Source organism: Mandrillus leucophaeus, unplaced genomic scaffold (genome assembly GCF_000951045.1).
Source record: "Mandrillus leucophaeus isolate KB7577 unplaced genomic scaffold, Mleu.le_1.0 Scaffold226, whole genome shotgun sequence".
In the NCBI taxonomy this organism is placed as follows: Eukaryota; Metazoa; Chordata; class Mammalia; order Primates; family Cercopithecidae; genus Mandrillus; species Mandrillus leucophaeus.
Window position 1 is genome coordinate 1503122 of NW_012102321.1, and position 13314 is coordinate 1516435.

Below are 13314 nucleotides of genomic sequence, written 5' to 3' on the forward strand. Positions count from 1 at the left end.
ACCACACTTAGTAGACTCCTCTAAAATGTCAAAAGATATTAAAAACCCTCACATGGGAATAGCGGTATGTTGTCATCTGTGTATTCAGAAAATATATAGTGATAAAAGGTTACAAATCAGTTATATTTGACAATAAGTTTGTAATTTATTAATCAGAACAGAATTTGAAAACATGGTAGGCATACACATGAGACATCCTAGGTAACTTTTAGTTTTTAAACAATAATTGAGTCCATATTGAATTGTGAACTTCCTCATTAACTCTGTGCTCCTGCCTTCCCCATGCTGGAAACCCATGATCTAGAACATGGTGCCACTTGGGGAAACCAATCCTTGGAGCTGATAAAGAAGGAGTCTTTGAGTTTTGAGTCTTTCTTGAAAAGTTTTTTAGTTCTTTCCAATTCAGTCCTGGAAATAGCTGGTTATGGTGGAGAGAATAAGGGGTGAGATGCTGAGAGAATTGAATTCACTATTTCAGCTGCCTAACAGATTGCTTATATGCAGTATGAAAGAGTTGGGCAATTATAATGGAGAACATATAACTTAATTTACAAACTAGACAATGTGGACTGTACAGTCTGCTTGAATAGTGGACTAGTGAACCGTTTTAATGAGCTGGAAAATGGTAAGTACTTCTGTGCCTCCAGTGGCATTCCCTGTAGCTGTGAATTAATTGAGAGCTTACTGAGTGCCAGGCATTATAATCACTACACACTTTTTATGAATATCTCATTTAGTTCTCACAGCAATCCAATGAAGTAGATACTATTATTATTTCTCTGCCATATATAAGAAAACTGGAGAAAGTAAACTCAAGATTGCCCAGCCAGGAAAGGACAGAGCTGGGATTTGAACCCAGGATACCCAAGTGTAAGCCTTTGGGCTTAGCTACTGTAAACCAAAAAGTATCTGAGATAGGCCTTAATCAACTTAGAAGTTTATTTTTCCAAGGTTAAGGACATGCCTGGGAGAAAGAAACATGGAATCGCAGAAACAATCTGTGGTCTGTACCTTTCTCCAGAGATGATTTTGAGGGCTTCAATATTTAAATGGGAAAAGTGGGCTGGAGAGGAAATACGGAGGGTATGTCAATTCCCATGCTGGAAGAGAAAAGGAGCAGGTAGGGGGATAGTCAATTATGTGTTGAGTAAATTTGCACTTTTCATAGGATAAGGTGAACACGGAGTAGCTACGTGTGGAGATATTTAACCTTTTATCTGTAGCCTGCATAGGAACAAAAGGAAAGGCAGCCTCTTGCATAAGTCAGCTTTCAGCTTTATTTTTTCCTCTTGGCAGAGTGAATTGGGGTCCCGAGTTTTTTATTTTCCTTTCACGTTACAAAGCTAAAGTGCTTCCCACTTTTACCCTCCTGTAAGAGATAAACACTTTTTCTTCTCTTACACAGTCAACACAACTCAGAACATTTCCCCTCTGGAAGTGATTTTTCCCCATATACCAGGGAGTTTTCCATCAGACACCAACTGGGTGTTCTGTAATTCAATTCATATGTGACATTCCTCCCTGGAAATAGCATCAGATCCCACAAGTTAAGGGCCCAGACCACAAGACTTTCCTCACTTCAGATGCCTGTCACAGTCCCCAGGTTATGACCTGTACTTCTGACCATTTGGCTATAAATTGGGGGTTTTTATGACTCCCCTCCTTAGGTTCCATTAATTTGCTAGAGCGGCTCATAGAATGCAGGGAAACACTTTACTTACATTTACTTATTTATTATAATAAAGAATATTACAAAGATCCAGGTGAAGAACCAGATGGAAGAGATGCATAGGTCAAGGTATGTGCTTCCATGGCCTCTGTGGGTGTGCCACCCTCCCCAAACCCCCACATGTTCAGCAACCAGGATGCTCTCTGAACCCAGTCCTTTTGGGTTTTCATGGAGACCTCATTATATAGGAATGATTGATTACATCACTGACCACTGGTGATTAACTCAACCTTTAGCAACTGTGAGTGCCTCTCTCCTCCCCCTTGTTAGCAGGGTGGGCAGGTGGGGCTGGAAGTTCCAATCCCCTAATCACAAGGTTGGTTCCCTGGCAACCACCTCCTTTCTGAGGCTATCCAGGAGCACCCTCCAACCCCTTACAGCAGTCATCTCATTAACATACAAAAGACACCTCACTTTGGAGATTCCAAGGCTTTTAGGAGCTGTGTGCCAGGAATCAGGGAACCAAGACCAAACGTGTTTCTTGTTATAAATCATAATATCACACCTCTCATCCTTCTTGCCCATTATTTCTGGTTAATTTTCATACTGTTTGCTTCCTAACTGAAAAATTTTCTATGATTCATCACAGACTGAGGAGGAAGCATAATGCTTTTATCTTGGCCTCCGTGGTCCGTGCAGCCTGGGCCATTGTTATTGTCATTGCTTCCCCAGGGAAAGCCTTCCTGTAGCCAGACTGTTCTTGGGGTTTCCTAACAGAAGACTTATCTCTGCAAGTGGCTTTCTGTTGTTACTCAGCCTAGAAAACCCTTGCTATTATTTCTAGCCACAAATTAATTTAATTCAACAAACATTTATTGCAGGATGTATCTGGGCCAAAGAGACCTGATCCCTTTAGAAATTTCCAGAGCTGATAAGCCATGGTCCTTGTCCTTCAGGGGATCACAACAATAACGTGAGGTTCCACTGCAGCCTTCTATGACCTCATTAAATGTCAGCCAGATTTGCCTCTGAGGTCTGAGAGCATTTAATCACATATGGCCTTGAATTGCTAGTTAGCCTTTCACGTATACTGGAATGTTACTACTCAAAAGTGTTTTTATTGTCAATTATATCCTAAAACCAGGATAGAATATTTTATTGGATTGCAAATAAATTTGTGTCATGTGTTTTACCAGCATGAAAAAGAAAAAGACACTGTAATTTACAGGGTCAGGAAACACTCTTAAACCTGGCTAGACTGTTAAGTAATTTAGGGGAAAAGAAGAATCGCTGTTTTCTCCAAACGTTTTGCATCCCACCAGGTGGAAAAGGATGCTGGAACTTAAGAACAGCCTAAGCATGTGCAGGGAGGAAACGACACAATTCAGGGATTTTTCATTTAATGAGGCACCCAGTGTAACTAATACCATGACAGGGAAATGGTTGACTGAAATTCCTCACCCTGTTAACCCAGCACACTCAAAGTGCGCTGGAACACCTTCCAGAAAGGCCGGCCTCAGAAGCACGTCAGCTTCAGGAGCAGCAAGCATAGGCCAGGCCGCTGTCTGTGGGGGGTTGTGAGGGGGAAGGTCCCTGGACTTCTGCATCATACCCTGACAGCTATGCTTCCCATCGAATGAGAAGAAAGGGAGGCTACTAACTGAGAGGTGATGTCATTCTTTTGTCCTCTATCTGTAAAATGAAGAATTGGACTAAGTGAGTTTAAAGTTCTTTCTCTTTTCTTATGATGATGGTATTCTGTTAATAGCTTCATGCTTTTCCCTGGTGTGTATAAAACAAAGCATGCTTGCTTTGTTATAATTTCACGGGCTCCCATACACAGCAGAGCTTATAGCCTAGAATATTCACTTGTCATCCATTTTCTCAGAACTTTCCTCCTTAGACTATGCTGTGAAATAGCAGTTTTGCTTTTCTTAATATCTTTTTCACTTCTTACGGATTTCCAAACACAGTGTTCCGTTTGAAATGGCTTAGCCCCTAAAACTTTGGAAACTCCTTCGTGTCCTAAGCTGAGCTCCTGTCACCATTCAGAACTCCTGTCTCACACACAGCCACCAACACACACATTCAGCATCTGGACAACAGCAACAATCTCTATCATTTGCGTGACCACTGTATTCTAGTGGGCTTCTGTACACTGTGAGACTTTGTAAATATGATCTCTGGTCCTTATAATATCAATAGGATTGCAAGCATTATTATTTCCATTTTACATATGAGAACATTGAGGCCTACAACGTTTAGGAGACTCAGGGTGAGCTAGTGAATAGCTAGCTGGCACAACTCAGGTTCACTTGAAATCAAAGTCAATAACGTTTTTAGAAGAAAAGCTGGGGGACAACAGGAAGAAGGGTTGCCCTCTCTGAGTGCATTTTCTACAAACGGTGCCTTCTGGATAATTTTGTTGCCACAATGGAAAGACATTAGAGGAGGTATGTGTAAACAAGAGTGCAGAACTTATAGGTATTGTGGTCTCAAGGCACCTCTTCCGTGAACCCACCTTCAAATCAATGACACAGGTCCTGCCCCTGCGTCTTCCTCCCCCAAGCTCGTTTCTCATAGATTTTACATCCCGTCGGTGCCATCTTCTACTGCACCAACTGGGAGATTCACAGGTGGCCATTGTGAGTGGAGAAACCTGTTCCTAATGCCTGTGACTACGTGCTCAAGTGTGGACATGGGCTGTTGGATGTTACAGCCTAGACTGAAGACAGCCATTCCCTACCCAACCCTGTGGTGAATCATGTTATAAAGTGGAATAAGCTTTCCTGATGTGAACAGAGCTTCTAATTAACCTCCTCCATATACTGTGTTTAGGTTTTGCAAATTAGATCTCTTTGAAGTGAAGTACACCTTTATTCTAACTAACATATGTATTCATAGGTGAGTTCCACCTATCCAGTTTTATAAACCTTACCTTACATCTCTCTGACCTTGAATGGCCCTGAGAAAGGTCCCACCAGGGCTGCTGGTGTCCAGCAGTTGGGAAGTTACAGCCTGGGGAGGATGTTGGGCTGTGGTGGGGAGAGCTTGTCTTGTAGTAGAGGCTACAGCTATGGCTCATCTGTGATTTAGCCAGCTGCTCCAGCTGCTGAAAGGCTTTCTTGCATGGAAAAACTATTTCATAATCTCCAGATCCCTTTTTGGTAGAGAGAGGTTTCAGTCCTGCAAAGCTGGCCTCTTCCAGCAATCTGTCCTATCATGGGGGTCCCATCTCTGAGGCCTTCCTCCCATTCCTGTGTCTCAGCACCTGATCCCAATCACTGGAATGGTTAAGGAGAGCAAGCTCTGTGAAGACCCCCTCTCAGTTGAGTTGCTGTGGTTGGGGACCTGAGAGAAAAGGGAAGGCAGGGGGCTGAGAGCTGTACTGGCACTGTGAGCTTGGAGAAGTCACATCTCCTCTCTTAAACCTCCTTAAACCTCCAGGTCTCCTATAACCCTAAGCATAATATGATTCAGTTTTACCTTCCTACTCTTCATGCCCAAGATGCTGTTTCCTGGTTCTTCTCCATCCCTTGAGAGCTCTGGGACTGGTGTGGGAGAAAGGAGCTACAGGGCTGGTTGCTGCTTCCTCTTTCCACCCATGTGGACATGATGGATCTTTCCTTTATTTGTTGACTTTTATTTATTTATTATTTTTATTTATTATTATTATTTTTAGACTGAGTCTTGCTATGTCTCCTAGGCTAGAGTGTGGTGTGTGATCTCGGCTCACTGTAACCTCTGCCTTCTGTTCAAGCCATTCTGGTGCCTCAGCCTCCTGAGTAGCTAGGATTATAGGCGTGCACCACCCTGCCTGGCTAGTTTTTTGTATTTTTAGTAGAGACAGGGTTTTGCCATGTTGGCCAGGCTTGTCTCCAACTCCTGGCCTCAAGTGATCCACCCAGCTCAACCTCCCAAAGTGCTGGAATTGCAGGTATGAGCTGTTGTGCCTGGCTGTGATATATCTTTCAACACACACAGGCAGCACCAACCCCACAAAGCCACAGACCTCTGCTGTGGGTCCCAGAAACAATGGTAGCAAGCACAGATCTGGGGCAGGGAGATGGGGTGGGAGGCACTGCTGGGATATGGGGTTGTACAGATGTGGACACTTTTGAGAAGGAGAAGGCCATGAACTTTAAGAGCAGGACTGCTAGGATGTTCTTCCTGCACCCTTAGTTTTCCATTTCCACTTTGTCACTAATTTCCCCAGATTGAGATGTTGGTTTTGGATGGCTCTTGTCATCTCTTCCCTTTGACATGCAGGATCATATCTTGCACCGAAAGTTGTAAAAGGATGCGGAGAGATTTCTCTCTATCATTACACTCTTTTCCTTGACTGTCCTCTTAGAGCCTGCTAGAGCCTCCAGAGGCCCTGGCCATGGGGTCAGATGGTGGATGCCTGCATCCTAATTGTCCCCCCTGTCATTCCTGGAGGCCCACAAGTGGCAGACTATTGTGAGACTATTGGCTCCGAGCTCACAGTCACAGTGAGACTATTGTCTCACAAGGCAATAGTTCGAGACCAGTTTCTCTCTTTAGTTCCTGTCTATTACTGCTGCTGGATTTCAGGTCACAGTAACCTTTCAGATCACACTTTACTTTATTTATGATTTATTATTATTATTAGTTTCAAAGGAAAATGCTATTGATAGTGCTGCTTAGGACATAGAGGTAAAAAGTGGAAATGTACAGTCTCTGTTAGATAATGAGTTCAAATCTTGGCTCTACCACTTAAGGTATCCAAAAGCAAACCCTTGGTCCTCTTCCTCTCTCGACTCCCTACTGCAAACGCTTCCCTCCCTCAGCTATCCCTCAGATATCTATATATAGAGAGATATAGATGTCACTATAAATGGCCACCCCATTTTGCAAATTACTCAGGCCACAAGCCAACAAATCATTCGTTGTATCCCACATTGAATCTATCAGCAGATTATGACAGTTTTACCTTTGAAAGCTCCAAAGCCAGCCTTCTCCATGACCTTCATTACTGCCGCAGTTGCCTGCACCCCTGCCATCTTGCATATACACCATTGAAGCAGCCTCCTAGGTGACCTTCACTCTTGGTTCACTTGAGTCAGTATTCTCCCCAGAAGCCGGAGGGATCCTTTGATAGCTCAAGTCAGATAAGGTCATTCTTCTTTTCAAAGCCCCCAGAGACTTCTCACGTTACTTAGTGTAAAAGACAGTGTCATTACAATGGCCTTCAAGGCCATCCATAGTCCACTGTCCCTCTCACTTTCCTGGCCTCCCTTCCAGCCACTTGACTTAACTCTGTCTAGATGCACTGGCATCCCTGCTGTTTCCTGAATACATGAAGCAGGACCTTGGGTTAGCAGGGACATGTGTAAAAGAAAAAATGAGGGACTTTCTAAGGTCATGGGCTAAGGATATGTTCTTGGGAAGCGCAGAGTCTAGGACATAGCTGGCATATTGTTCTGGGTTAGTTCTTTTTGAATATAAACTCCACATTGGCAGGGATTTCTGACTGTTTAGCTCAGTGATAACTCCTAAATGTCGTTACATTCCCTGGCACATAATGGATATTCAGTGAAGTGCTGTTGAATGAATGAACTGAGTTTTGGAGATTTGTATTGGAAAAGAGAGAGAGGAGCATGTGTAGCTATAAGTGCCAGGTCTGGAAACTGTAATTGGAAGGAATGAATAGGGGAGGCGATCTTGTTTTGATATGAGGAGAACTAGGGAGGGGAATGATGACTCTTCTTGAATACTTGGTCTCCTGGAAGGGGAATTAGATGTATTCTCTCTGTCTACCTAGGGTAGACAATTGAAAGGAGTTACATTTGAAGGAGTTTTCTCTAATATGTTTAGTAGTCTGAAAATGGAAAATGGAATGCATTGTGTTGTCTGTTGGAGAGTCCTTTCTCAGTTTAGGGTTCAAGCAGAAGCCAGTTGTCCACCTGTCACTGATGATGGAGAGACCCCCTTGCCTTGCATAGACCATTGAACTAGGTCACCCAGGTGAACTAGATCTTTAACAATCTATGATCTTGACCAACCAACTGGTTTCTTTGATTTTTCTTTCTCATGTATTTTTTATGAAGAAATTGACAGTCCAACCAATGTTGTCACGGATCGAGTGACTGAAGACACAGCAACTGTCTCCTGGGAACCAGTGCAGGCTGTCATAGACAAGTATGTGGTGCGCTACACCTCTGCTGATGGGGACACCAAGGAAATGGCAGTGCACAAGGATGAGAGCAGCACTGTCCTGACGGGCTTGAAGCCAGGAGAGGCATACAAGGTCTACGTATGGGCTGAAAGGGGCAACCAGGGGAGCAAGAAAGCTGACACCAATGCCCTCACAGGTAACAGAAGGACGGGAGCATAAAGTTTTCTCGTGGCAGGAAGAAGGTTGATTTTTTAATCAGGAGGTCATTGCTCACCTGGCGTCAGCTCTTTTGTTTGCAGGAGTGGGGAGGAGGGTTGCAAAACCAATTTTGATATTCATAATTATGTATTTTTTTATTTTTTGACATCAAACGAAAGAGATCAGCCTTTTCACTTGATGCAGAAGGTCATACTTATTTGAGTTGGAATTCTGTATGCAACCCCCTCAGAATAGGGTAACACTTTCTAATTTTCATTTTTTAGTGTGAAAACTCAAAACACTGGGCTGACAGTGAATTTGAATGCTTATCTCAGTTTGCAGTGACTGTACAGGCACTTTGCATATAATCTGGAGCTCTCTTTTAGACCGTGGAAATAGTTTGCATCCTGAGTCAACATTTACTAAATGGACCAATTCTTCCTTTAAGCTTTCAGAAGCTGCGAGGGTTCTCTTACTTCACCCAGTCATTCTGCTCAGTTTGTGCCTGTAGGGGTCCTGGGACTATGCTGGGACATAGCCCAGCCATTCTTTCTGCTTAAATCCTCTCCTGGTGCTTCTCTGAATTTAGAGCAGCCTGATCCTGGAGCCCACATAAGGTTCCAAAACACCTGGCAGGAAATCAGAGGGAAAGGCTTCGCTTATTGTGTGCATTCTGTTCTGGACAGTCACTGAGTATAGAGACTCTCAGAGAAGCAGAGAGGTGGTTAGGAATATAGTTTCAGAAGCTTGACTGTCCAGGTTTTAACCCCAGTTCTGCCATTGACTAGCTGAGTGGCTTTGGGCAAGTTACTTTACTTACATTCCTGTTTCTTATGGCATAAGTGAGAGCAATGATTTTTTAGAATGTTAGTCAGTATTTGGCCCTTGAAAGATTTCGTGGTGCACAGCCTCCTAGATCCATGTGGGCCTCAATAGTTGACCTCTTCTTCAGGGGAGCAGAGAAGATATTGACAGTAAGGATGGTGATATCTAAATCTGTTTAAAGTCAAAGTCAGCAAATTTCTGTAAAGGGCCAGATAGTAAATATTTTCGGCTTTGGGGGTCCAACAGTCTCTATTGCAATTACTTAACTTTGCCATTGGAGTGTGAAAACAGCCACAGACAATGATGTGTAATGGACTGGTGTGACTGTGTTCCAATAAGACTTTATTGATAAAGATTGGCAGTGGATCAGATTTGGCCTGTGGGTTGTAGATTGCCGCTCCTGGTTTACATTACACCTGACTCTCTTTTTTACTAGGATTCTGAGTGTCATGAAAAGAGCATTTGGGTTAGCATTTTTTGTTTGTTTGTTTGAGATGGAGTCTTGCTCTCTCACCCAGGCTGTAGTACAATGGCGTAATCTCGGCTCACTGTAACCTCCACCTCCTGGGTTCAAGCAATTCTCCTGCCTCAGCCTCCCAAGTAGCTGGGATTATAGGCGCCCACTGCCACGCTCAGCTAATTTTTTTGTATTTTTAATAGAGACAGGTTTTCATTGTGTTCCCAGGGCTTGTCTCGAACTCCTGAGCTCAGGCAATCCACCCGCCTTGGCCTCCCAAAGTGCTAGGAAATACAGGAGTGAGCCACCGCGCCCAGCCCAATTTTGAAACAGAGGAAGTTGGAATAGAGAAGAACCTTCCCTTTTCTTAGGCAGGGATTGTGTGAGCAACAGGGAACCTCTAGGGGGTGGCATTGCCACTGGGAAGGGGTCAGACCAGAGCTGAGCTCTGGGGGCACAAACATGAAGGACGTGGTTCATGCCCGTATGACATTCACAATCCTCTGGGTAGAGAAGACAAGTGAAAAAGATAAAGGACAGTGAGTTATGTTCTAGAGGAAACAAAGGTCCCTGGAGCTATGGGGAACTGAAGAAAGGGGACCTACCACAGACTGGGACAGGATAGGGGTCATGCAGGCTGTGGGAGGAGGTGACACCTGAACAAAGCCTGGAAGGACGGGTGGGAGTTAGCACGGGAGGCAGCATATGCAGAGGCTAAGGTGTGAGAATATGACAGGTTAGGTCCATCTCAAGGGGTTTTTATGGCGGGCCGGTCTGTGTGTTTGGTGCACTAGTGAAGGATGAAGCCAGCTCAGAATCCTGGGTGCTAAATCATTTGTCCTCAGGTCAGATGTCTGTGGTGCTTGCTGAACTCTACTCCCTAGGGTGAGTCACTGCACATGGCTGTGCATTCCACCATGCTGGCCTGTCCCCCTCGGCAAGTGGTCCTGTGCACATATGAAATGCAGGTACCGTCACAAAAACTACAGCCTTTTTTGAGGAGGTAGTTTCTGAAAGAGGATAATAAAGGCATGCTAACCACACACATAATTGCTTGGATTTTTGACTCCCAAAAGATGTACGTTTTGAGGAGAAAGTGGTATTTCATGCCTCACATGCCATTAATAATAGCAACTTATATTTAAGCATTTGCTATGCAATATCTCATTTACTATTCACCATAACCTATGAGGTAGGTACTGGTATTTCTTTCTTCATAGAGTTGAGGAGACAGACACTTAAATTACATGGCTTGTCCAAAGTTAGCCACCAGGAAGAGATGGAGCCCAGGTTCTAACCCAGTTTAATCACAGAGAAACCCAGACAGATTCTACAAGTTTTATTCTTTTTATTAGCCCAGACCTCGGACACTATCAATTAAAAAGTCTCCTGGTTCCCTGGCCACAGATATAATGTTTTATACGGAAAGAACTGATGGCTACTACTTCTAGGATATTTTTCTTCTCAAAGAACATATTAGAGCAGATGCAGAGGTTTATTCAGTATAATTGCTTTCTAGTACAAGGAGTCAGGAACTGGAAGAATATATTATATAAATCCAGGGTAAAGGAGAAATTTGAATGTGAAGACCAATTCTTTTTATTCCAAAGCAACTTACGGGAAAAGTTTATAGAGTTGATAAAGATGCTGGCTTTGTTTGAAAACTCCACTTCTTATTAAATGTTATTAGCCTATTACTGGAATTTCAGACCATTTGCTTAATTAGACCTTTACATTAACTCAATCATTGACATATTAGAGACTCTGACATTTGTTGAGGTTATGATTTTGACTGTGTATGTGCTATCTTTATGGAATTAGAGGGTGGTAAAGGCTACATTCTTCTTTCATCTCTCTCTTAAAGAAATTGACAGCCCAGCAAACCTGGTGACTGACCGGGTGACTGAGAATACTGCCACCATCTCCTGGGACCCGGTACAGGCCACCATTGACAAGTACGTGGTGCGCTACACCTCTGCTGACAACCAAGAGACCAGAGAGGTTCCGGTGGGGAAGGAGCAGAGCAGCACTGTCCTGACAGGCCTGAGGCCAGGTGTGGAGTACACAGTGCACGTCTGGGCCCAGAAGGGGGACCGAGAGAGCAAGAAGGCCAACACCAACGCCCCAACAGGTAACAAAAGAGAGATGGTCAATTGGAATTGAGTTTTGAGCTTGTGGATTTGAATGGGTATGGTATCAAAGCATGTGGCCTGAGCAGAGAGACTTTGCAATTAGAAGTCTTAAAGATGAAAGAAAGACTGAGCTCTCGTGGTGATGCCAATGGGCTGCTCTTCCCTGACAGTGATGAGCTGTTCATGAGACCACTTGGCCCACTGGAAGGGAAAAGTAAAGTCTTATAGTAACAATGCTTTTAGCAGAAGATGTGTACAGGATCTGGTCATTGCAATGCTTGTGATAATACTTTTAGAGTGCTCATCAGTGCAGCAGCCCTTGATAAAATGTTAAGTTAGGAACCCTAAACGTCATGGCAGCTGTTTAATTGGAGGTTGTGATGTGCCATGTGCTTCTGAGAAGACATCGTTCCTCCCACATTTTAGGGAACTGAAAGCCGAGAAAGAATGCCTCATTTATAATGATTCCTCCTTTGAACTTCAGAACCAAGGGCTACTTTCTCCTTAGACTCCCAGCGGAGACTCAGGATGAGAATGCCATTGCCTTGTTCTAAAAGAGCTCGGGAAGATGAAAATGATGAAGATGGAGGGATGGATATGTCTTCCATGGCTTCAGAGCTTAAACCTTTCCAAATATTTTCCTTCCAGACATTGACAGCCCCAAAAACCTGGTGACTGACCGGGTGACAGAGAATATGGCCACTGTCTCCTGGGACCCGGTGCAGGCCACCATTGACAAGTATATGGTGCGCTACACCTCTGCGGACGGAGAGACCAGGGAGGTTCCGGTGGGGAAGGAGCACAGCAGCACCGTCCTGACGGGCCTGAGACCGGGCATGGAGTACATGGTGCACGTGTGGGCCCAGAAGGGGGACCAGGAGAGCAAGAAGACCGACACCAAGGCCCAGACAGGTAAGGAGTGTGCATTATCGCTGTACCGGTGCCATGCTCAGGGTCTGTCTACATGGGATTTTCTTCTCTGATCTTGGCATAAAGGGAGGCTTTATGAAAGAGCAGGTTGGTATCCTCCCATAATACATTGTGTACCCCTCACTTCCTTTTACTGGCCTCACTTAGAATGCCTCAGTGGTGGTCTCCAAACTCTAGTCTTTAAAGATGGCTGACCACTGCGCATAGTTCTTTGTTTCTTCTTTGCCTGAGTACCTTTGTCATTAACACACTAACTGCTTCACCTTGACAAGGAATAAATATTAAGAAGTAACTATCATGCTGAGGGAGCCAGACTTAGGGATTGTGATCAAAAAACACCTTAAAGAAAAAAAACATTCCTCACCTGTTTAAACCCTTTGCAAGCTTGTTTTTGTTCCTGCCCTCCGAATGAATGTTTTAGGCAGAAATAATAACAGTGTTTCATTAGCTAAAAATAAGCAAATATGTAGTCATTTTTAGTTCCCCAGATGTATAATTTTAGTAATTATGTCATTTTCATGCAATAGTCCCTACTTCCCTACATGAAATCTCCTCTCTCTCAGCTTGGGCCACCTGTGGGCCAGCTGCCTGCTCCAGGCAGGGGACATGCAGTTTCTCTTGTATTTTCTGCTGTGTACCTCAAGCGCTGCTCTTCTAGCTTGCTGTATGCAGTTTCTCACCCATTTATCTTTGGCGTTGCTGGGAGAGGTAAACTGATGAAAGGTGAGGGGTCAGGAAGGAGGAGAAGTGAAGGGTCAAGGGGAAGAAGAGGTGAGGGGTCAGGAGGAGGAGAGGTGAAGGGTCAGGAGGAGGAGAGGTGAGGGTTCAGGAGGGGGAGAGGTGAGGAGTCAGTAAGAGGAGGGGTGAGGGCTCAGGAGGAGGAGACGTGAGGATTCAGGAGGGGGAGAGGTGAGGGTTCAGGAGGGGGAGAGGTGAGGGTTTAGGAGGGGGAGAGGTGAGGGTT

General features: G+C 44.3%; 1 protein-coding gene across 1 annotated transcript in view; it reads left to right on the forward strand.

Annotated features, from left to right (window-relative positions):
* The window catches only part of TNN (tenascin N), an 81854-nt gene that overhangs the window by 21815 nt on the left and 46725 nt on the right, over positions 1 to 13314 (forward strand). Inside the window, exons 7-9 of the mRNA XM_011981426.1 lie at positions 7741 to 8004; positions 11153 to 11419; positions 12069 to 12332. Coding sequence (XP_011836816.1) covers positions 7741 to 8004; positions 11153 to 11419; positions 12069 to 12332 — 795 coding nt within the window. The remainder of the gene's footprint in view (positions 1 to 7740; positions 8005 to 11152; positions 11420 to 12068; positions 12333 to 13314) is intronic.